General features: G+C 43.9%; 2 protein-coding genes and 1 long non-coding RNA gene across 8 annotated transcripts in view; 2 read left to right on the top strand and 1 right to left on the bottom strand.

The window, feature by feature from the left end:
• Positions 1–9,514, bottom strand: part of RPP40 (ribonuclease P/MRP subunit p40) — an 18,828-nt gene extending 9,314 nt beyond the window's left edge. The window contains exons 1-8 of one of the 2 annotated variants that reach the window (XM_081873148.1): positions 9,373–9,514; positions 6,090–6,234; positions 5,110–5,178; positions 4,411–4,506; positions 3,233–3,358; positions 1,660–1,858; positions 821–955; positions 156–377 (exon numbers count right to left, since the gene is read on the bottom strand). In XM_081873148.1, the coding sequence (XP_081729274.1) occupies positions 182–377; positions 821–955; positions 1,660–1,858; positions 3,233–3,358; positions 4,411–4,506; positions 5,110–5,178; positions 6,090–6,234; positions 9,373–9,498 (1,092 nt within the window). In that variant the 5' untranslated portion in view covers positions 9,499–9,514 and the 3' untranslated portion in view covers positions 156–181. Of the gene's footprint in view, positions 1–118; positions 378–820; positions 956–1,659; positions 1,859–3,232; positions 3,359–4,410; positions 4,507–5,109; positions 5,179–6,089; positions 6,235–9,372 lie in introns of those variants that run through there. The other variant, XM_081873149.1, reaches the window with a different exon arrangement.
• LOC309348131 lies at positions 9,497–23,786 on the top strand. 5 transcript variants are annotated; one of them, XR_014159213.1, is made up of 5 exons: positions 9,665–9,699; positions 10,366–10,463; positions 11,190–11,343; positions 12,278–12,365; positions 15,788–15,878. It is a non-coding gene; the product is annotated as an uncharacterized lncRNA (long non-coding RNA). The 5 variants fall into 5 exon arrangements; XR_014159212.1 differs by lacking the exons at positions 9,665–9,699; positions 10,366–10,463 and adding an exon at positions 9,497–9,596; XR_014159214.1 differs by lacking the exon at positions 10,366–10,463 and having other exon boundaries at positions 9,673–9,699.
• On the top strand, positions 17,501–23,274 carry PPP1R3G (protein phosphatase 1 regulatory subunit 3G). The gene has a single exon (XM_081873150.1). It carries the CDS (start codon positions 17,927–17,929, stop codon positions 18,947–18,949), a length of 1,023 nt encoding a protein of 340 aa, XP_081729276.1. The 5' UTR covers positions 17,501–17,926; the 3' UTR covers positions 18,950–23,274.

The raw sequence follows: 23,786 nt of genomic DNA, 5'->3' as shown, positions 1-23,786 counted from the left end.
TACACACTTAAATATACAACTAATTTTAAAAAAGAAAATAATTAAGATGAAAATCATTTCACCTTTGTGTTTGATTTCAAGCCAGATAACCTACCCTTTTAAAGGGTATATTTTAAAAATAATTTTACAAAAATGTCTATTTAATAATACAACACCTTTGAATGCCTTCAGTAGTCATTATTTAAGGACAATCATCATATGCTCCAACTGCCATTTGAAGCCAGTAGTCCAAGCTCCTAAAAATTACGAAGTTGTATAAATTCTCCCCGCCTTTAAGGAAACCATGTTCACTTTCTTTCCAGGAAACAGGGCTGTCAGCAAAGCCATGAACAATGAGAGATATCCAGTGAGCCAACTTTGGTTCTTCAAAATAGGAACTGTTGTGGGGAAGTAAAGAGAAGTAAAACTATAAATTATATTAAGCTTTGCAAGAGAAGTTAGATCATAGCAGTTCAAGCAAACAGCTTGATCCTATGGATATATACAGAGAAATAAGTCTTATTGATAAAGAGTATGTACGTAAGATTGTTCAAATTAACACACAGGGAGGGATTCACCTAACCAGCACCATCAGTAGAAACCCTGCACAAGGACTTCTGCTTGTGCTTCCCCCTGCAACCCCCTCCCTGAAATTGGCTGTGAATCAAATGATTGGAAAAACACTGAAACAAATATAATACTGTGTACAGTTTTGCATGAACACACATGCAGTGTAACCCAATGCATGTATATTCAGAAGTCAGTTCAGTGGTATTTATGCTGTTGTGTGTTTAGGGCTCAGTTTGATCAACTCCAGGTGTAGGTATAGCTAACTGCTTACCATATTTGTTCAAACAAATGAATTATCTTCTCTGGAAGTATAAAGCCTTTTATTGTACACAACAAAGCTTGTTCTACTGTTGTGCTCGGTTGAGGACATGAATATGTTGATAAGAAACTAGAAGATGTATTTTCTCTGCAAAAAAGAACATATGCAAGACTCTTTTAGTATTTTAACATTCCGACTGCTAAATAATTGTTCTGCTTGTGCACCATGCAGCTAAATCACCAAGTGCTGAATAATTTCCCCTTTCACTGGACAAAATCCATTTAGTAAATTATCATGTACAATTCCCATTGTGTCAGTAGATTGTGCCCTTTGAGATCTGTGGACAACAGTGATGTTCAGCAGAAAAATTCAGCTTACGTTTTAATAACCTAGATATGGTAATAACTATCCAAATGACATTATGCACTACAGTGTCTAAACAACTTTTATTTATAAAAATATTTATTTACCACCAGATCACTTAAAATATCAAGGTGGTGTACAACAATTTATACAAGCATAATAAAACACAAAAGACAATAAAAACAATAGAAAATAATCATTAAAATAGCAGGGAAGTTTAACCAGCGGCTTGGCTCTGTCGGCAGAAAAAGGACTTCAACAGATGCCTGAAAGTGGATGTCTTGTGTTGTGGATACTCCTCCTTTTGCTTGGCTGTTCCTTTCATTTTGAAAATATGACGGGTTTTGCCATTTTATAGTGATGTTTTTCCTACTATTTTTAATACGTGTGTGTGTGTGTGTGTGTGTAATTTGATGTTAAGCCAATTGGGTTTCTTTTGAAGAAAAATAGTCGGATATATATACTTACAACAAGCAACAGATACTTACAAGTCAGTGTGAGTGAAAATGGCACCTAGCCATTCAAATAATTCCTGAGCACTGCATGCTGTTTCTGGCTCTCCTTCCAATTTATTGCTTTCCAGAACTGGACACTGCACATTTCTTAATGTGCTGAATGTTATTTTTGGCTGAAGGGCCTGTATTTGGTTTTTGGAAAAGTATGACATCAAACTTGATTCTTCTGATCCTTGAATGCAAACAACACACCCCAAAAGTTAAAAAAAAAAGAAACAGAGCACTATTCAAACACTTTTATGATTGTATGCAATTTGGAAAGATAGATTTAGTGAAATACAGTGTCGAAATTAAATCTACTGTTTATCTGTGCCATGCCAGAGCCTAAGATTTCCAACCTCCTCCTCTTAATCCCACAAGTTGTCACATTCCTTTTAGGATAAAAAGTATACTTTCAGATCCATTTAGCACTTAGGAGCGCAACCAGACTGTGCCACTTTGCTGGAATTTGCATGATCAACATTATTACAGGTTTAAACTGAAAAATGAAATTAGAAAAATGCAAGAATACAGGAAAAATAATTGCAAATTAGGAAGTGCACAAGGTCATAATTCTAATATGACCTAGGACCCTCCTACCTACGAGACCGCCTCTCCCGGTATGCCCCATGGAGAGCCTCAAGGTCCATAAATATCAACACCCTAGTGGTCCCGGGCCCTAAGGAAGTTAGATTGGCTTCAACCAGAGCCAGGGCCTTTTCAACTCTGGCTCCGGCCTGGTGGAACGCTCTGCCTCATGAGACCAGGGCCCTGCAGGATCTGATTTCTTTCCGCAAAGCCTGTAAGACAGAGTTGTTCCGCCTGGCCTTTGGCTTGGAGCCAATTTGATTCCCTCCCTCTCTTTCTTTTTTTCTTTCCTTCTCCTCCTGCGTTGAGGCTACATTTTATTTTAATATTGTAATATTTTAATGTTGTATTTTAATTTTGTTTTTAAGTTGTAATCATTCAACTTGTTTTTATTATTGCTTGTAAGCCGCTCTGAGCCCAGCCTTGGCTGGGGAGGGTGGGGTATAAATAAATAATAATAATTATTATTATTAATAATAATAATAATATACTTATCCCATCCACACAATCTTTAAGGATTATTTGTATAATAATGCTTATTATTATCATTATTATTTTGTACATTTTATATATATATATATATATATATATATATATATATATATATATATATATAGTCCCTCATTTACTGATTTCTCAAAAACCAAAAAAATCAATTGTTTTTGGTGACTACTATGTACTATCATCTCCCACAAATTTAGTTCTACTTTCAATGCCTAAGCATTCCAGCCAATTGCATAAAAGAAACCCCATTTCTTAGAAAAGACATGCACTGCCCAAACTAAGGTCTGCAGTCTTGCCAAACAAAGGGCTCTCCTGACAGACAGGTTACCCTTCCTATATTACATTTACATGCACCTTAAATGTGTATAGACAACTATAGGTAACATGTAAAAACACCAGAATCAGCCTTTAGAATAGAATGGTATTTATAATGTATGTCTTCCGCCATTCCCTTTTATGGTTAACGTGCTGTTACCTGTTTGGTGCCAAGCCATCAAGAAATCAAACTCTAGTGGCATTTTTTCCTTCAAGGCCCAGATCACTCTGTTGTATTTCTTACTATCAGAGCTGAAGGTTGAATCAGTCAAGTCAACAGTAATAACTATTAAAAGAAGAAAGCATAAATTTTGATGTGAGCATAGCATTAGTAAATCTTATGCTACCTGGATAACTAAGTAAGTACTCTTTCTAAAAAGAAGCTAAACATTGCGATAAAAAACATTAATGAGTATACACCAGGTATTCATTATTTACAGTATTTATAGACCACCTTTCTACAGAAAACAAAAAAGATTCCGTAAGAAAACATTTAGAATCTTCACTAATCCCCAGATGCCTGATGGAATGAAGGTATTTTCACCTGACTACAAAATGAGACCAGGAGACACGCAGACTTCCTCAGGAAGAGCATTCCACAGGAGCCACACACAAAAAGTCCTGCTCCTAGGAGACAATAACCTTACCACCCTAAAGGAAGGGTTCTACAACAAGGCCTTACTAGCACATTTTGAGACTCTGGGGGGGTTGAATAGGAGCATGTGCCCTGTGATATATATCGATCTCAGACTGTACATGCCATTGAAGCATTGTGAATTGATCCCTGAAACAAGCTGGTAATGAATACTGACCTCAACTCATCTCTAGTTCCACAGAACGTTTACTGGCCCAAGATGGGCATAAGTATCCTAGTCTGTATCAAAAGGCAGACTGAGCCATAGAATCATATAACTGTAGAGTTGGAAGGGACCCCGAGGGTCATCTAGTCCAACACTCTGCAATGCAGCACACGCAATACATGGTCTTCCATCCAACTTGAAACCCTACTGGATGCTGCTTAGCTTTGCAAATGAGCTAGCAATTTTATTGCTGCACCACTAGGAGGGCTGTCCAATGAGTTGAGCATTATGATATAAATAGGGATGCACATTGAAGTAGGCACATGCATCTGCACGAGCTACATGCGTTGAGAACTACTTCTTTAAGTATTTCCCTTGTTTGATCAGGAAAATTGATCTATAGGGGGCAAATCTGTTTATTCAAGCAGAATCCAACTCAAATTCCAAACCTCAAAAGCTGAGGGTATGATGTCCTATATTCATAAGAAAGCCAAGAACTGGAAAGAAGTGAGGTGTTATCTAATAAATAGGTACTTACTGTATCTCATCGGCTTTTTACCAGAATACAGAGAAGGACGGCCTTGCAGTCCAAGCTCTTCATAAGTATCCTTGTCTACTGATATAATTAATTTGCCTATAAACAAAAATAATTGCAAATAAGCATATTTTCCAACTTCTTAATACATACTACAAAGTAAAAACACAAACACAAAATGAACTAATAGCACTGAATTAAAATTGTGAACAGTTATTACCAGAAGATAACAGGGATCAACTACATTGATTCTCATTTTCTACTCTATTTTGGAAAGCAGCTTGTTACGTATACACATTCTGTGGAGTGGTTCATACATTTACCTGGGAAAGGATTGCCTATGCAAACTGGCATACAATATGATGTGAAGGCTGTACACATAGGTCTATATGCTTTGAGGCCTGAGTCTTACAACCCTTAATCCTCAGAAAGAGAATAAAAGGCAACGTGAATCAAGACTAGCACTGGAATACCTTAGTTGCACATTTTCTTATATGTGTGTTGAGAAGTACAAACATGCACACTAGATTTTCTACCTAAAAACATGATATTTGGGCCAGGTGAGTATATGAATTACATCCCCCTCTCTCTTCTGTGGGCACACACACACACATCTTCTATAGACCACTAGCTTGTCTAACTGAACTGAATGATACTTTTTAAAAAATGCTATATCTATTTGTTTTCAGCATGATATCATACCTGTTGGTAGCAGAGCAGCTGTATTGTCTTGGTCAATCCTTGTTTTATACGTAAGAGCATAACATGAACCTAAAACACAGAAAGACTTCAGAGTTTATTGTTTCTTTTTTAAAGTCGTTATTAGTTTTGTTTGTTTTTATTATATCATGTTCTTCAAATAAACTGCAATAGTTAAACTAATCTCGGAATGCCACTTCTACTTGTTGTGATGTTACTTCTAGTAAAAATGTAAAGGTAAAGGGACATGGGTGGGGCTGTGGTCTAAACCACTGAGTCTCTTGGGCTTGCCGATTGGAAGGTCAGCAGTTTGAATCCGTGTGATGGGGAGAGCTCCCGTTGCTCTATCCCAGCTTCTGCAAACCTAGCAGTTCAAAAGCACATCAGTGCAAGTAGATAAATAGGTACTGCTGTTGCAGGAAGGTAAACAGTGTTTCCGTGCACTCTGGCACTCGTCACCGTGTCCCAATGCACCAGAAGCAGTTTAGTCATGCTTGCCAGATGACCTGGAAAGCTGTCTGTGGACAAACACCAGCTCCCTTGGCCTGAAAGCGAGATGAGCGCCACACCCCATATTCACCTTTGATTAGACTTAACCATCCAGGAATCCTTTATCTTTTACCTTTACTTCTAGTAACTTCACAAGAAAATACTGCATTCAAGGATTACAACACCTAGCTTTCAACATCTACTGCAGCAAAAAAACAAAAACAAACTCCTGCAGCCAGAAGACAAGGCACCAGTGCACTCAAAAGCCTCAGAACTATTATATTGGACACAATATTAGAGCCAAAGTAAGCAGAGGCTGTTACAACTGAATGAAACACCAAAAAGCAAAAACAAACAATAACGCCCAATTTTTCTAAGGTGCTTCTCTTAAAAAATCCTTCAGGAGCCAAATATTTTCTTTAAATTAATTACAACCCACCTCTATGAAACAGAGTTTCAGTCATGCTTTCTTATCTATTTCAATGGTTTCTTACCTTTCTTCACAAATGTGCTAATAAATTCCTGTGTAACTAACTCATGAAGCGACAAATTCTTCACCAAGTAGTACTGCCCAATATCTGCAACTGTATTTTTTAATGCTTCTGGAACTACTCCACAGTCAGGGATAAAAAAAGACACCTATTCAGAGAACATTTGGGATATAAATTAGGTATTACGATCATTGATAAACAGACTGCAAAATATCTTTTACACAGCTCCACAGATAAACATTAATACAATGCTGGCTGTTTTATATTAAATAATATCTCAAACAAATAAGTGTTTTTAACCTATTATGAACAGTTAGTACCCAAATACTTGTGCATTTGTAACCAATTCTTCTACCAAGAAAGTCAAGATGACAAGGATTTATCCTGCTTTATTCTCCCAGCATTCCTGTGTTAGGTATACTGTTTGTAGGCTTGTTCAGGCTGAACAAGCAATCTCTACACATTTACAAATGTTTGCAAGAAAGTATCTGGGACTGGTGGAAGTTTGGAGTTCTCCAACATCTGTAGGGCCACAAGTATCCCCTCCTCCCCACGGAAAGCATGCAAGAGGAAAACTGTAGCTCTACAAGCAATATGGACTGGATACAAAAGGCCACATCTGATATGTCCCCGTTACATGCCTAAATAATTTTTGTTGTTGTTGACATCCATCTGTCTCAAGAGACAATGGAGTGTGCCTCTGGGGGTGAAGTTAAACTGCTGGAGAATCACAGCGCCTGCTGTGGCTGCAGAGCCTGGTAATTTGTAGCTGCTGCCTCCTCTGTTGTTTTCACTGTGTTAGCAGAACTGAAGTGACCACTCTGGGGTTCAAGCTTGGGCAGTGGGTATGGAAGTCCTAGGCTGCCCAAACTACATGATCCCCCCAGCCTGCTGATGTTGTCCAAAGAAAAGGAAAGCAATACATTTAGCACCAGCTTGGCTGCAGTTGTCAGAAGGAGGCATACAAGATGCCATCCATCTAGCTAAGGGACTCCACTCCTGAAGATATCCTGCAAGGCAGTGAGTACTAAATACATTATACTGTTAGTATTAAGCTTTAATTTAATCCATACTTTCCCTTTTCCCTCCATTGTCTCATAAGCCCTTTAGCGTTATGTCTGTTAGACAGTTAAACCATTCTGTCAGGGAATATTTTATTCTTTGCACAACCCTCAGTAGAATTTTAAACTTGAAACCAGCAAAAAAAATAAATAATACAGTAGCTTCATAGTGATGTGCCAAGATACTTTTAGGTTTTAAAACTAAGGGCCAAGTTAGATATGATGTGATAGGCCGATGTGTTTAAACGTGGGTCGACCCCACTCATGTCTGATTTTTAGAACAAAAGGCTCATGTAAGGGTGGTGAGGGAAGCTATCTTTAAACTCATAGCCATGCAGCTGTGTGTCACATCTAGTTTGGCCCATATTCTGTTTTAAGTATGTGCTTATTGAAGCCATGATTTTGGATTGTGTTACAGAATAAAATTGACACTGGTGGCTTTTAATCTGTTTTATGTTTTGTTCTTTTTAATTTCATTGGATGGGTGTGTTGGCGCTGTTCTTTAGTATAACATGCTGGTTGATTTTTAATTTTATATGTAAGTTGGTTAGAGACTGAATAAATAATACAGTCTTGAATGGGTTGAGTTTTTAAAATGCTATTCTAAGTGCCTCATGAGATAGAAACGTTAAATAAACACTACATTGTTAAAGATACTGTCTGAAACTATTAGTGTATTGCAGCAAAAGCAATACAGTCTTGCAAGTACCTTAAATAACTAACATATGTATTGTGGCATAAGCATTTGTGGAGAATGGTACATTTCACCCAATGCATAAAACACTATATTCAGTTGGCAGAGGTGTGTGTCCACGGGCACATATTTTGCAGCCAACTGGCACCATTTGATATTAAAAAAACAAAACCTCAGGCCAAATGGCAGCGATGTAGTGGAGCAAGAATGATGTATTGCTACTTACACAGCAGCAAAAACAATGTCATATCTAGAGAAGCTGTTTCTCAATCCTGTCTGAATACCAGATACATATACATCTCAAAACCTACTAAATTAGCTGAGCAGAGGAACAGGTAGGTTACAGTTAAGGGGTAACACGGGATGAAACTAGGCTTTATTTCACTCAGGTCAGACCTAGTTTTGCACAACCTCCCCACACATTTGTGCACACACACAGGCTGGGAGCCTCAATGATGCCCCTGGGAAGCTTTACCTGGGGCAAAAAAAGGAGCTGCTCCCCCCCTCTCCCCCAGCTATGGCACTGGGTAATATGCTATTTTATTTTGAAAAGAATTGTTGTGTCCAGAGGGGTGTTGTTTTTTTTTTTTGAGCAGGAACTTGGGGAAACTGAATTCCCTTACCTTTCTAAAATTAAATAATTATTATTTTTGTCTGGGGGGAGGGGCTGGAACAGATATACACCCAATGCCTGAGCCAAATATAGATTGCCTACACCTGTAATCAATAAAGCTGTGGCTATTAATAATCCAGATCATTGTCTGCCTGTGTTTATTAATCACATCTTATGTTTAGCCACTTCTGTGGCGGTGGGAGCCCACAAACAAACAAACAAACTTCGTGGTGAATTCCCTTACCTTTTTTTCCAGAAAGAAAGAAAAAATTAGGTAGGACCAATCAGAAAGCCACAGAATAGTAATTTTAAGAACTACGATTTGGAAAACCGTTAAAAGGACATGCAATGAAATTCAACCAAGGGGAAGCAAGGAAGTCACTTAATAATGTTAATAAGTGTAATTTTTAATAAGGTTACGAATTATGTTTGTTTTATGTGTCTGTTTATAATGTTGTGAAAATCAATAAAAACTTTTTGGGGAAAAAAGAAAGCCACAAAATAGTAAGCAAGGAACACTCTCCCCCCTTATCAGGAGGGAGGAACTGCTTTGGTATTGAAGCCTTAACAGCTACATGGCCAAAAATTAAAACAAAACCCTGCCCTATAGCCTTAGAAGGAGCAGGACGCTAGAAGTTGCCACGCATTTCAATAATTCGCCACTTTTATCACTGCCACATGGCCATGAAACTCAGCAAGCACCGCCTAGGGGTTTCAATTTTACATAAAAGCTTGTAAGAAACGGCCGTTCGCCACACCAGTAATCGCAGATACACCCGTGGAAGTCAGTGAGGCGGTGCAATCCTGAGCCACCTCATCCCTCGGAAGCCACCAGCGAAATTCGCACAGACTTTGAGGCGCTCAGGATTCTCCTCAGGGGGAACCGCTACCCGCACTCTCACCCCCCCCCCCACTTACCTGGCAGTTGAAGGCGTGGTCCCGCACGCGGGCCGCGTGGCGGGACCGCTCGTGCCGCACGTGGCTCCCCTCACACACCAGCACGTGACGGGGCCCCTCGCGGAGCCACCTCAGCGGGGCGAACATGCCGCCCCACGTTCCCTTTCCGAGCGGCCGCGCGCGCGCGCCGAGGAAGCTGGAACCGGCCAATAAAAGGAAGGCGGGGCATAAGACGTCACTCGTTCGTAAGGGAGGCGGTCTGTGGGTTGGGAACAAGGGGCGGAGGGGAGGAGGTACGCGCATGCGCGCTCGCCGTTAGGGAAGCCCTAGCGCCGTCGCTTTACAAAGGTTGCCCGCGCTTGCTTTGGGTTTGAGGGACGGTTGAGAGAGGGGAGCGGCTGGGTGCTGAGGAAAGAATTAAAAGCCCTGCAGAGTGAATCATGGGACTCGTGAAAACACAAATTAATCAATTAATCAAAAATAGAATAGAATAAGAATAAGAATAAGAATAAGAATAAGAATAAGAATAAGAATAAGAATAAGAATAGAATAGAAAGAGTTCAGTGTGACTGTAGTTGACTCAGGGGAAGTCGCAGTGCGAAAAGAACGCAACTGAAAATGAAACTTTTTTCCTCTAATGACCTCATAGTGATGATATAACTTTTCAAGGCATTTATTTGCACTTCGTCCTATGCACAATAAGGCTCAGTGTGTCTTGAGCTGAACAGAGTTACATTTGAATAAAAGGCTGAAAATTACAAGAGTGCGCTCATTAGTTTGTGGTGAAAAGGCCATTGAAAAGCGCTTAGAATCTGGAAAGCTGACCATAAGGGAATTTTTCAGAGCTAATAAGAATGCCCACATCTCTGAAACTTTTAGCTGGCTTGCATTGAAAGTTCATTATATGGCCAGTTTGTTGGAAGGGGTTACTGGTTTTGTTTTATTCTCTTATCCGCATGTATTTTGTGTTCTCATGTTGTATTTTTATGTTCTGAACCACCCTGTGATCTTCAGGTGAAGGGTGGCATATAAATTTAATTAATGATGATGATGAAACATAATAACAAAATGGTACACCATACCAATATTCTGTTGGGTTTCCCAATACACAGGTCAGTATTGCAACTACAAAAAGGCAGGTTTTCAGCTGGTCCCTTAGCTGGTTGATGCAGTGATGGTAGCAGCCTTTCCTTTCTGGAGGCGGTTGCCAAGCAACAGCTCCTTCCCAGGTCCACTGAGGAAAGGGAGCAGGCCTGAAGCGGCTGGAACTTATTCATCCCATGTTAGAACTTCAGCACTCATCAGCTTTATAATATCCCTGCATGTGTCGATCTGGTGTCTATGGTTGCATTTCAAATTATTTCCACCCACCTACCTCATGGGTGCTGCTATGTGCATCATGCCTGGGTGTGTGTGTATATCTTGGGCCTCTTATAACACAGATGGAAACACGGCTATTTCTGTTCAAATGTGACTTGGGGATCTTTCTTACTATACGTCTTCAGCACTCCCTTCCCCTGTAAATCGTTGTCTAGCCTATTAAGACTTAAGTCCCCTGCACAAGAAATGGACCACTCTGTTCCGTACAGCACCTAGCATATTGTTTTACATACACGTTAGACCAAAAGTAGTCTTGGCAATATGCAGTTGCTGGATTCTGTTCAGTCATGAGTTTGCTAAGGGGAGAGAATGATACTGAGGAAAGACAGCCAATGGGCATAGGGCAACTGTCGAAACTGGAAGCAAGTTAAAACCCTATTCGTTAAGCTCTTTGGATCACATAAGCTAACATGGGGCTGTTGGAGTAAAATAAGATTATGCCACTCTGATCATTTTAGAAGATGCTGAAGGACAAGAACGTGACAAATCGATGATTTGCCAGCCTGCCGGTATTTACTCAGCTCTTTCTTCTGAAGTTACATCTCCAATCAATGTCTCTTTTATACGCGACTAAGACATGTTCTCTCAGGAGAGAAAAGCAAAGTGTTCCAGGTAATTGCATCTTAACAGCAGAAGAACATTATACTTAATGTTTGTGGATACTGGTTGAGGCAGGAGTTACCAAGTAACTGTTGCACATATTTTCATATGTGACAACAAAAGGGAATAATATTTTTCATGGAACATCTCAACAAGGGTTATAGGAAATATAGGGTAAAAATAAATAAGCTGTAACTATTGGCATTTATATAACACTTTGTGGGAGCAATTCTGTGCACAAGAATCTGGTGTAAAGCAAGCTGGTGTAAATTGAGCTAGCATAAAGTTACACCAGATCCAAATGCTATTCAGAAGTAGAGCTGCTGTTCTGCCTAAGCCTGGCAAAGGGAAAACAAGCCTTTAAAAATGTTGTGTGTTGGGTTGCTAGGTCACATGACCAAGCTGAGTGGCGAATCAGTCATCTAAGCCAGAGATCTACTGCAGCCTAAGCTCCTCCTCCTGGTGGATCTTTACTTAGGATTGTCCTCTATGCGTATGAAATGTGTTAGGATTTTTGTCTCATTTAGTCCCACAACAACCATGTGAAGTACCGGTAGTTTATGTTGGCTGTGAGATAGTTTGATAATTAGCCAAAAGGCACTCTCTGAACTTTATAACAAAAATTGCAACAGGAAATCCTGATTTGGATTGTAGCCATGGTATAGCAGTATAATAATAATAATAATAATAATAATAATAATAATAATAATAATAATAATAATGCCATGGTGTGTGTATGTGTAAGCCTTTCCCCTATGCTGTGGCCCCTGTCCAAATCAATATTGTCTGTTTCCTCCTCTGTGACTAACATCAGTTACAGTAGCCAATGTAGACTGGAGCCTCAGCATAAGGGAAGGTTATTGCCTAAAATGATTATTTTCAATGGATTCTATTTGCTTACTAACATTGTTATATATGCCAAGTACTTCCTCTGTGTATTTTTCAGCCACGGGCACATTCTTACGGCTTTCTTACTGCTTGAATACTAAGAAGTATATCAGATTGCAGCACAGAGCAGGAAACTGAATTAAGGGGTAATGTAATTTTAATTTTCATGCATTCTGACTAATCTCTTGCAATTAAGGGCATAATTAAAATCTAATTATATAAAATTTATTCCTATACTTTAAATGCTTTATTTTTCACTGTACCATTTTGGAGTGCTATATTAGTATTCCAAGCATTTGTGCTTCTAATTATTTTCATACAATTACTTTGGTAAAATGAAACCTATGTGTTACATTCAAACAGTTGTTCATATAAAAGCCTGAAGTACATGGTGTAGTTATACTACATTCTAGCAGCCATATATTCCAGAAGTAATGAAGGTACATATATCTAAGTAATGACTCTTAATTTCAGGGTTGTGGGTTCAAGCCCCATGTAGTGCAAAAGATTCCTACATTGCAGAGGGTTGGACTTGATTATCCTTTTCTTCCCTCCCAACTCTTCAATTCTATGATTCTATACTAGGAATTTTTATGATCTCATTTAGTTTTAGCAATGCTACAGCCTTATAAACTCCAATACCATTTGCTAGTGTCATATAAAGGTAAAGGGACCCCTGACCATTAGGTCCACTTATGACCGACTCTGGGGTTGCGGTGCTCATCTCGCTTTATTGGGCGAGGGAGCCGGCGTACAGCTTCTGGGTCATGTCACCAGCATGACTAAGCCGCTTCTGGCGAACCAGAGCAGCGTATGGAAATGCCGTTTACCTTCCCACCGGAGCGGTACCTATTTATCTACTTGCACTTTGACGTGCTTTCAAACTGCTAGGTGGGCAGGAGCAGGGACCGAGCAACGGGAGCTCACCCCATTGTGGGGATTCGAACCGCCAAACTTCTGATCGGCAAGTCCTAGGCTCTGTGATTTAACCCACAGTGCCACCCGCGTTTGCTGTAATTTAGCAATGTCAATGCAGGCAGTGGGATCTGCCCTATACAGTGGTGCCCCGCAAGACGAACGCCTCGCAAGACGGAAAACCCGCTAGACGAAAGGGTTTTCCGTTTTGGAGGCGCTTCGCAAGACGAATTTCCCTATGGGCTTGCTTCGCAAGACGACAGCCCATAGGGAAATCTCCGGGACAGTGGGGAAGCGCAGCTCGTCTTCCCCGCTGTCCTCGGACCTCCTCCGAAGCCTGGCGGCGGGGCAGGGACACCTCCTCCCGCCGCCGGGCTTCGGAAGGATGCCCCGATGCCTGGCGGCGAGGCGGGAACGCCTCCCCCCGCCGCCCGGCATCGGAACGATGTCCCGAAGCCGAGCGGCGGGGCGGGAAAGTCTCCCCCCGCCGCCCGGCATCGGAACGATGCCCCGATGCCGGGCGGCGAGGCGGGAAAGTCTCCCCCCGCCGCCCGGCATCGGAAGGATGCCCCGATGCCGAGCGGCGAGGCGGGAAAGTCTCCCCCCGCCGCCCGGCATCGGAAGGATGCCCCGATGCCGGGCGGCAGGGCGGGAAAGTCTCCCTCCGCCGCCCGGCATCGAAACGATGTCCCGATGCCGGGCGGCAGGGCGGGAAAGTCTCCCTCCGCCGCCCGGCATCGAAACGATGCCCCGATGCCGGGCGGCAGGGCGGGAAAGTCTCCCCCCGCCGCCCGGCATCGGAACGATGCCCCGATGCCGGGCGGCAGGGCGGGAAAGTCTCCCTCCGCCGCCCGGCATCGAAACGATGCCCCGATGCTGGGCGGCAGGGCGGGAAAGTCTCCCCCCGCCGCCCGGCATCGGAACGATGCCCCGATGCCGAGCGGCGGGGCCGCGAAGCCTGGGCGCGCTGGCAACTCTCCGCAAGGAGCGCTCCCGCTGCTTGCGGAGAGGTCCGCCTGTCCTGGACCTCTTCTGAAGGCAGGCGGGGGCAAAAGTCTTTGTCCCCCCTGCTTGCCTTCCCAGGGGCTTTTAAATCGCCCCGGACAGCGGAGAAGTCCTCCACTGTCCCGGGCGATTTTAAAATGCCGCCCGCCAGAAGAGGTCGGGGGAAGGCGGTTTCCATAGGAACGCATTAATTGATTTTCAATGCATTCCTATGGAAAACCGTGCATCGCAAGACGAAAAACTCGCAAGACGAAGAGACTTGCGGAACGAATTAATTTCGTCTTGCGAGGCACCACTGTATCTTCTTCTGTGAAGCAGATGCAAATCATTCATTTAGATTCTCTGCAATCTCTTTATCATCTTTTAGCACAGCTTTCAATCTCTTGCCATCCCATGGAATGCAAAGTACCAGCCTCCAGCTGCTTCAGCTTCTTCATTTCCTTGGCATTTTTTTAAGGAACTGTAAGGGTGGGGGCAGTTGAAAGGGCACACACTAGGCAGGTGCCAAACTGGTTTCAGGGGCATATCTAACGTGTAGGCTTTGTCTGATGTATGCTCAGGGCTTCATCTCTTTCAACTGCTACATATAGCAGTTATTTTCTATTGCTATTTTATTACCCTCTGACCACCTATAATTAATTTCTTTTCATTTGCTTTGTGTTAGCCCTCTCTTCTCCAAGCCGTGTTCTCTTTTATTGATTTTGCGGGGCTATTATCTTTATAAAGAAAGACTACACAATGTAAAAGTGATAACATTAAGATTAGGGTGTGTTTTTTTTAATACCTACCTTCCTATGCAGTGGGTAATCAAGATAGAAGTGTAATTGTACATTTTTCTTCTTTGCCAGCCATCCTTCCAAATTAGCTGACTTAAAAGTAAACTATATGCTCTAATTTGCTGGGAAGGAAATGAAATGGGTAGTCTGACTTTTATTCCATTTAGTTTTGATTAAGCATGGCAATGTAGTCCCAGGTGATTGAAAAATAATTATCCAATTTCTGGCTGCACGCTCAGAGCAATACTCAGGTTTTCAGTGTTCATACTGGCAATTTAGTTGCCAAAGGATTTTGCCGTTTATGATTTAATTAAAGATCTCTAAGCTGTACTCTGTTCTCATTTATATTGGTACAAAACATCTGGGCAGTGGAAGTTCTCGGTGCATAAAGCGGCATCAGTAAAAGTGAACTAAAGCAAAAATTCACAGAACATAAAGCAGTATGTTTTGAATTATGGGGGCTGCATGATCTTGCGCTGCAGCAAAGATGGCCTCCACTGTGCCGCTGCTTGTACCCGTGTAAGCTAGCTAGTACTTTGACAGCTCACCAGCCTAAGTCTGGGCTATAAAACAATTTGCATTCATGTTGCTACCCTTAACAGCAACAATTAACAGACAGGTAAAGGCACTGAGCAGTTCTCAGGATGCTGATGACTTTTTTGAAGTATGGCATCCATTTCTAACTTTCTCAAATGAAAACAATATGGTCTGGCATCCACCACATACACATGGCTGGCTATTGAACAATGCACTCCATTGTTGAAACCATCTTGTCCTACTTGAGTGTGTGCAATTTGTTACTGTGTTGGAGGGATTTAATTTTGTAGCATGTATTTACTGAAACATCTTTAAAACTAACGCCCCCCCTACAGATTGGTGGATTGGACTTGTCTCAAGTAACATACTCCGGAGTTCGCTTCTGAACCATTTTGGAGGATGAGCAGTAGCCTTTCACAGGATGTAAAAGGTAAAGGGACCCCTGACCTTTAGGTGTAGTCATGACCGACTCTGGGGGTTGTGGCACTCATCTCGTTTAATTGGCCGAGGGAGCCAGTGATTGTCCGCAGACAGCTTCCAGGTCATGTGGCCAGCATGACTAAGCTGCTTCTGGCGAACCAGAGCAGCACATGGAAACGCCGTTTACCTTCCCGCCGGAGCGGTACCTATTTATCTACTTGCACTTTGATGTGCTTTTGAACTGCTAGGTTGGCAGGAGCAGGGACCGAGCAACGGGAGCTCACCCCGTCTCGGGGATTCGAACTGCCAACCTTCTGATTGGTAAGTCCTAGGCTCTGTGGTTTAACCCACAGTGCCACCCACATCCCATATCACAGAATGTATCTGTGTGTAGTAAATGCTTTTTAAAGATTCTACTTGTGTGTATTTTTTTAAAGGAAAGGACTTCTTCACCTTTATTAGTTGTTCAAAGGAGGGAATTTCCCGCAGGTGTAGCATGTCCTCTTGACACATAATTCACATAAAGCCAAAGCACTGTGAGGCACACTTCCCTGGAGTAAGCCAGCTGCAAACTTAATAAAGTGAATGTGCATGCAATAATGCCTAGATAGACCTCAGATGGCTGTGATTTTGATTTAAGTTCTTTTTCCCCCTGCTCCAATATTTGCAAATACTATTGTTTGCAAATAATATGGAAATGAATGCTAAACCTGTGCTATATTTCAGTTTAGTTCCACTATATCCCGTTATTAGTTTCAAACACCAAAGTGTGCCTATGATTACAGCCCTGATTCTAGATAACAGCATGAGGCTTAGTCTGGCATGTGGTTTAATTTGTGCCAGGGTTTAGCTCAATGCTGTTTTTCAGAGACAAACTTTGGCCAGCATATGTGAAGTAAAAATACATTGAGTCTGAGGATAACACATACTTCCACACTTCCTAACAGAGACTCATACAGTGGTAGAGTTGGAAGGGGCCCCGAGGATCATACAGTCCAACTTCCTGCAATGCAGGAATCTGAGTTAAAGTATATGGTCACCATTGAGGAACAATTCATTCAAGCATGTCTAGCCATATTAGGGCATGCACTCCAGTGACAGAATATCATTTACAAACTGGGTGGCCATGAAGACAATCTACAAATCCTGTGACTGTGAAAGATGCCCATCATTTAATTGCAATCGCATGCAGATCAAGAAGCAGCCAAGTTAAGCTTCTCTGCTTGACCAGCTGCACCAAAGGAAGGCAGGGGGAAGAAAGCTTTCTGGGCCTGAGATAATGACTTTTAGATACATTTGTCTTGCTTTAGAGTCTTCAACTCTGTACTTGTTAGGATTGCAGTGGGACCATTTCTAAGGCACTGACTGAAATAGTTGCAGCTTCCCCCTGGGCATTATCCATCGAAGTTGCCAAAAGGAGGAGAGGAAGGAAAAAGGGGGAGCTGCCTCAGGAACAGCTTCCTGTGGCGAAGAGAGGGCTGCCTCTGACATTTCATTTCCTCCCTGCGCCAGGGAGCAGCCCAAACGGAGTCTTACTACTGCTCGGCAACGCCACTTACCAGGAGGGGGAACTCCCGGTGGGCGTGGCGGGGCCAAGCCTCCTGCAAGCCAAAAGCATTCTAGGCCTCTTTCAAGTCCGGATTCGAAGGGGCTCTTCCCCCTTTTACTTCTCACCCCCCCCGCCCCCGCCGCATACACCCCCCGAGGAAAGGGTTAGGCACGCGTCCCCGCCCGGGACTGCGAGAGAAACAGCTACGTGCTTTGTAGCCTGTGGCGAATGTCTTTCCTGACTGGTTCCTGTGGGAGGTCCCGCCCCGCCCCACACTTCCCGGGGGTGGGGAGGGAGCGCAGGAGGCAGGGAAAAGGGGGCGCGCCCCCTTCGCCCAGCGCGCCACGGGCTTTCGCGAGCAGCCTCGCAACTGCGACAAAACGACCCTGCTTGCAAAGCGGACCGGAGCCCCCGACGGCCGCGGCTCGGATGGAAACTTAAGCCGGGAGGGCGGAAGCCCCGGACTCGGCCGAGAGCGAGCGAGGCGCCGCGTCGGCGTCATGCTATGGAGAGCAGGGGTCCCGCGGTGCTGGGCTTGGGGCAGCTGCTAGCTTCCTTCGGCGAGCGCCCGGCGGCTGAGGAGGTCGCCTCGCCTGCGCCATGGCGAGCGTCGGGCAGCGCGGAGGCGGGAGGAGGCGGCGGCGCCGTCGAGCGGGACTGCGCGGGGGAGAAGAAGAAGGAGCTTCCCGAGGAGGCGCTTCTGGAGTTGCGCCGCCGCCGCGGGCGCTCGCTCTCCCTGCCCGCCAGCCCGACGCTGGCGGCCGCGCGGCTCTTCCCGCGGGGCCGCCTCGAGGGGGACAGTGACGGCGACCAGGACGACGAGGAGGACGGAGGGGGGGCGTCGGCGTCGGGGGGCGGCAGCGGCAACTGCTGCACCAAGTGCAAGAAGCGGGTGCAGTTCGCCGACTCGCTGGGCTTGTGCCTGGCCAGCGTGAAGCACTTCAGCGCCGCCGAGGAGCCGCAGGTGCCGCCCGCCGTCCTGTCCCGCCTGCAGAGCTTCCCCATGCGCCAGAAGGACTTCGAGGAGTTCAGCGCCGCCCTGGCGGGCCTGGGCGCTTGCGCCGCGCCGGCCTTGCGCCCGCTGCACTTGCCTCAGGCGCTCCAGTTGGCGCCGCCTCCGCCGCCGCCCGACGGGCCCGGGCGGCTGCAGGGCCAGCGCGTGTGCCTGGAGGAGGCGACGGGCACGGCTCTGGCCGGGGCCCCCACCGACGTGCGCGGCGTGGTGAGGGTGCTCAGCTGCCCGGGCCCCAAAGAAGTGACGGTGCGCTACACGTTCAACGAGTGGCTCTCCTTCTTGGACACCCCCGCGGCGCCGCTGCTGCCCCCGCCGCCCGCGGACCCCCCGGAGCCCTGCAGCCCCGTCGAGCGCTACCAGTTCACCCTGTGCCTCCCGCCCGGTCTGCAAGAGGGCACGGCCGTGCATTTCGCCATCTGCTACCGCAGCCAGCAGGGCGAGTACTGGGATAACAACGGCGGGGCCAATTACACCCTTAGCAGCCCGGAAAAATCCGCGCCTCCCTTTTATTGACACCGACGAGGCGCCCGTCGGCTTGCCTTCCTCGGTTGCCAGAGAACCTCGGAGCAAGAAGCCAGCTGTGCTTTGCCTCACACCGCGTGCTTTACAGCCTTCCGAGCCCCGCGACATCCAGGAACTGCTATCACTCACTCAGCCTTACCTTTTGTGCCTTCCACCCCAATCCTTTGGAAGCGGATCGGGGTGTCCAGCCGTGCCTTTGCACTTACATTAGCCTCGCTGCAGTCAGCCTAGTTCAAGTTGGAGCAAAGGAGAAGCCTTGTAGGGCATCAAGTGAGAAGGAAATGTGGAAATCAGGGCCTGACAATGGGAGAGAGAAGGACAAAGCGGCAACCTGAATGTTACCTGCTTTCTGCTCCAGGCAAACACTGATATGACCTGGTGTCTATAACTGGGGGAGTGACTGATGCTGTGAAACATCCTTTTTTGTGGGGGGAAGTATGCCCCTCTGGAGCTAGAGAGTGGAGTTTCTGGAAGCTTGCAAGAGGTGGGGTGGGGGACCATTTCTGACCTGTGTCTTCCGTTATTCTTGTACAGGAAATGACCTGTGAAAGCCAAGAAGGATGCAATTGAATTACAAAAGTCTCTCTGAGAACCAAGCAAACAGAGCTGTTCAAAATACACATGCACAGCTGAGTACTTCCCTGTTACAACTTGAATACCGAGCCTTTTCTTTACACTAATAAACTAGAGGCACTTTGTCTTCCACCAAAGGGATAATGTGCTCTTATTTTTGTAACACAGATGGGGAAGGACCTTTTGGCAGAAATCTTAACAGATATTGGCCAGGGGTTTGACGAAGAGGGGTTTTTTTGGTCTGTTTTTGAAAAAGGGAACTTTTGTGGCTACTTGTTTTTGTTTTTGTTTGCACTGGTGATTTTAGTCTTGGTTCCAGTCACACAGGTCTACATAGCATGTTAAGAAATTCTCACTTAAAGCACATCACATATGGGCTTTCAAGGTCTAAGAAGGTGTGAAATGTCTGTCTACTAGAAAATCAGCACTGGGATGTAATAGCCCTTTAGGAAAGGTGTTAAGAGTTGCCATCCATCTATCTAAGTTCTGTGACCAAATGAAAATGAAGTCAGAGCTCCAGAACTTGCTGTAGCTGTGTAGAAGAGAGAATTTCGGCCAGTTTGGGTTTTCCTGCTGAAATTCATCCTTCTCCACAACTATTGGAAGTTCTGGAGCCCCGCCTTCCTTTGCATCCAATCCCGCTTATGCTTGCTCCCTGCTTCTGGCTGGATTCTAGCCGCTGCCAACACACAGAATTGAGGTTTTTGCAAACTGGACACACACGTCAGGGTTCTGCAAAAGTTGATGCATGCATGTGGTGGCGGCAGCTGCATGTATCTAGCTGGTAGTGAGGAAGGCAAGCAGGATTAAATAATAATAATAATAATCCTTAGCTGGACTACTGCATAGCTGTTGTGTGGATCATCTTCCTTGGTGTGTGCAGATTGACTACTAGGTGCTTTAAAATGTAAACCCACTCAGTATTCCTGAAGTTTCTCTTGAGATGACATTACCTGTGGCAATAGCTGCTGAGAGAGCAAGCAACTTTCTTGTGTGATCCTCTTCCTCTAGATGTCCCATATCTGTAACTTGGTTGAGTCCTTTGAAGGGCTTCTTACTTTGAAACTTAATGCACTTTTACAACCCTAAATGGTTTTAAAAAAACAAAAACCCACAAAAGCTAGCTGCAGCCTTGCTACGACTCAGGCTGTGAAGTGTTTAGTAGGAGCAATCATTCTGGGAAATTAGCTGCTAAAACAGGAACAACTTGATGACCACTTAATTGGTGTCTTTGGGACTACTATTAACTAAAGTGGCCGCTGAATAGCACCTTTAGAAGCCTGTCTAGCAGTCAAATTGTATTAAGGTCTCCTCTCCAGTCATGATAAAATGGTCTAACGACTAAAAGTGACAATTAATTGATTTGCCTTTCAAGGGCAAACTCATTTCTTAGCACGCTCTTTCTTACAGTATTCACTTTCTAAAACTTGGAATGGTAGGCTCTTTCCTGCCTGGGATTTGGGGAAAATATTGCTGGCACCATTTCCGATATTTGTACTTTTCTTCACCCTTCATAAGGGTGTCAACCTTAGCATTCTCTTCTCAAGTAAGGTGACTCAGTAGGTCAGTAGTATGAAACATCTGCCGTGTTGAGGGATCCTGTATGGGTTTGTATGAATGCAATAGACTGGCATACCCTCCAAGGTGAAGGGAGATGTGAGCAGGGGTAAGCTTTGCAGAGCCATGTTTGGGTTTATATATGCCTCACTTTGTCCAGTTGCAGCACTGTGCAACCACAACTTCTATAATGAAGCATCACCTTAAAGGTTGCTTTAGGAATGTATCTCTAGGAGATTAAGGGGCACTTAGCATGGGGTTTGTGGTGTGCACACATCACTCTAAAAGTCTCGCCCAGGCATGGCTCCCAAGTGCCACACATGCAGTGTGCTTTCAGAAGCTTGTCCCTAATTAAGTTTTATTCCCACGACATTGCTCTTCCCTGTTGTGTATGTAGCAGTTGAGAATTCCTTAGCTCAGTGGTACACAATTGGTGGCCTGTGGACCCCAAGAGGTCCACTTAACCCACCCAGGGGGTGGTCCGTGGCACCATTCACATAACAAAACCTATCACAGAGGTATCAAAATTTTCAAAAGTAAGGGGTCCATGGCTTTGCTTTTGAAAAACAGGCGGTCCGCAGTACTTAGCTGATTGAGAACCATTGCCCTAGCTGCTTTTTGGTGCATCAGCTATGCAGAACATAATCCTTCTGGGCATAATATAACATTACAAAATAATAATTTGGATTCTTGTTTGGAAATTTTATGATGTGTTTAAAGTGTTAAATGGCTGCTCTTCCCCCTTCATTTTTTAAACAGAGAAGCTGACTGTGACTCCTACTGTAACCTTGGACTCTGCAGTTGATAACTGTTGGGGACAAAAGTTAAAATGTAGTTGAAGCCTTCCAGTTGCAGGGCAGTGGGACAGAAGTGTAGGGTGTCTCTGTGTACATGCCAAGACCAACACTGCCTTTCAGTGTACTTCGAAAAATACTGCTTTCCTCCAGCTAGAGTAGCAGTTTTCTCAACATTTTGGAAGAACTCGTTCTGGTCACTTTTTGGAAAAAAAAATACTATATTGCAGATGCAGAGAAACCCTGCGGGGTTTCTATTTTTCTTTTAAAACTAGTTTCCAAAATGTATTAAATTAAACGTAGCAATGAATAAGCAAGCACGAGTGCACAAATTCTCCTGAACACCACACGTTCCTTTTCCTTGGATAAAAAACTGATGCCATGGCAAAGAGCCCGCAGTGAGTCATAATGCGGTCAGCATAAACTTTGACGCTCCTACCACCTTAAGTGGTAAAGATGCTAGGTCATGGGGGATGGGAGAGAATATATATATATTTTCCCATGGGACAAATTTTTTTTGTATACCTGAGAGCCAGTGGAAGACATAGGCAAGTGTTTTGTTTAGGAAATGTGATACCTTTTTTAAAAAAACCCACAGGGCTTGAATAAGCACTTTTAGAAATGTAAAATTAGGTAGTCTTTGACTTCTTTCCAGCTCAGGTGACTTAGCGTGCCTCTTCGTCTGCCCCCCCCCCCCCGGTTTATTTCCATAAACTATTGGGGGGTGGGGAAGAAACTACCAGTAGTTCTTACCTGAGATATTCAAGAGGGAATGAACAGAGCTGTTAGCCGATATGTCAGAACTGAAAACTGTCTTGAACAAGATCATTCGCAGCAAGCAAGGAGCAAATCTCTAGCATGCTATTCTGGCAAAAACTGGTAAGAACTGGTTTTGCACACTGTAGAGTTCCTCCTGTATTTGCTGTGAATAATCTTGTTGGAACAGCATTCAGAGGAGACCGAGTTCCCAGAGATATCTGGAATTGTGCACAGTATTCTAAATATGGATTGCATTCTGCGTGTAAATGATCACCCTCTCCTTCCAGAGGAATGTCAAATATGCTTCTGTTTTTAGTGCCTTTAGAGGAATATGGGGAAGGGTGAGTTGGGTGGGTGAGGTTTTTTGTTTCTGTTAGACGTGCTGGAGGAATTCTCTCGGTTGCTTTAATAAGCAAGAATTGTAAACTTTGATGAATAAAAATGCCTTTTCCTGTGAATTAATGAGGTTGTTTGTCTGCTACATACGACTACATCCATTTTTGTCTTCAGTGTAATCTTTCTTGTGTGTATATCTCTCCCATAACTGCTGTACAAACATAACCAGATTGTAGAGGAGAGGAGATTTTCAAGCACCACAACCCTTTGTTCAATAAAAGGCTTATTGGGTTGGCAGCCTTAGATGTTTCTTTTAAATGGGACTCAAATTAAGCAAAGGTTTTGTTTGCTTTCATTTGCTTTTACCCAAGATGGTTGGTTCTTATTTTCTTAAGTTAGGACTTCGGTGTTAACAGATGTTGAGACATAGAATGAAATAATGTGACCAATAAACTTCTGCCCCTTCTCTATGCCCGAGTTTGCCAAATTTCCCAAACATATTGTCTAGTTCCTAAAAGTACATCTCAGGCTCTTTGACTCTTCTGAAATTTGGAGATCCCATTTTTAAAGAAGTTAACTCTTAAATGTTTAGACTCATTTAATGTTTTCCTTTTTTTTTTTGGCAGGTACAGTTCCAGATGTCTGCATTTTGAGTGCTAGCAGAGCTTACTCTCAACTTTGCTAGTGTGTACCAGGTCTGGAAACAATAAGAGATTCTGCAGCCATCTGGATTAAAATAAGAAAAGGAAAATGTGTATTAAGCCAAAACAAATATTGTATATTAAAACTTCAGTCTGGGTTCTAAAAGA

The sequence above is a fragment of the Podarcis erhardii genome, assembly GCF_964252035.2.
Source record: "Podarcis erhardii genome assembly, chromosome: 8".
NCBI lineage: Eukaryota > Metazoa > Chordata > Lepidosauria > Squamata > Lacertidae > Podarcis > Podarcis erhardii.
Note: the sequence above shows the minus strand (reverse complement) of the source record. Positions and strands in the feature narration are given on the sequence as shown.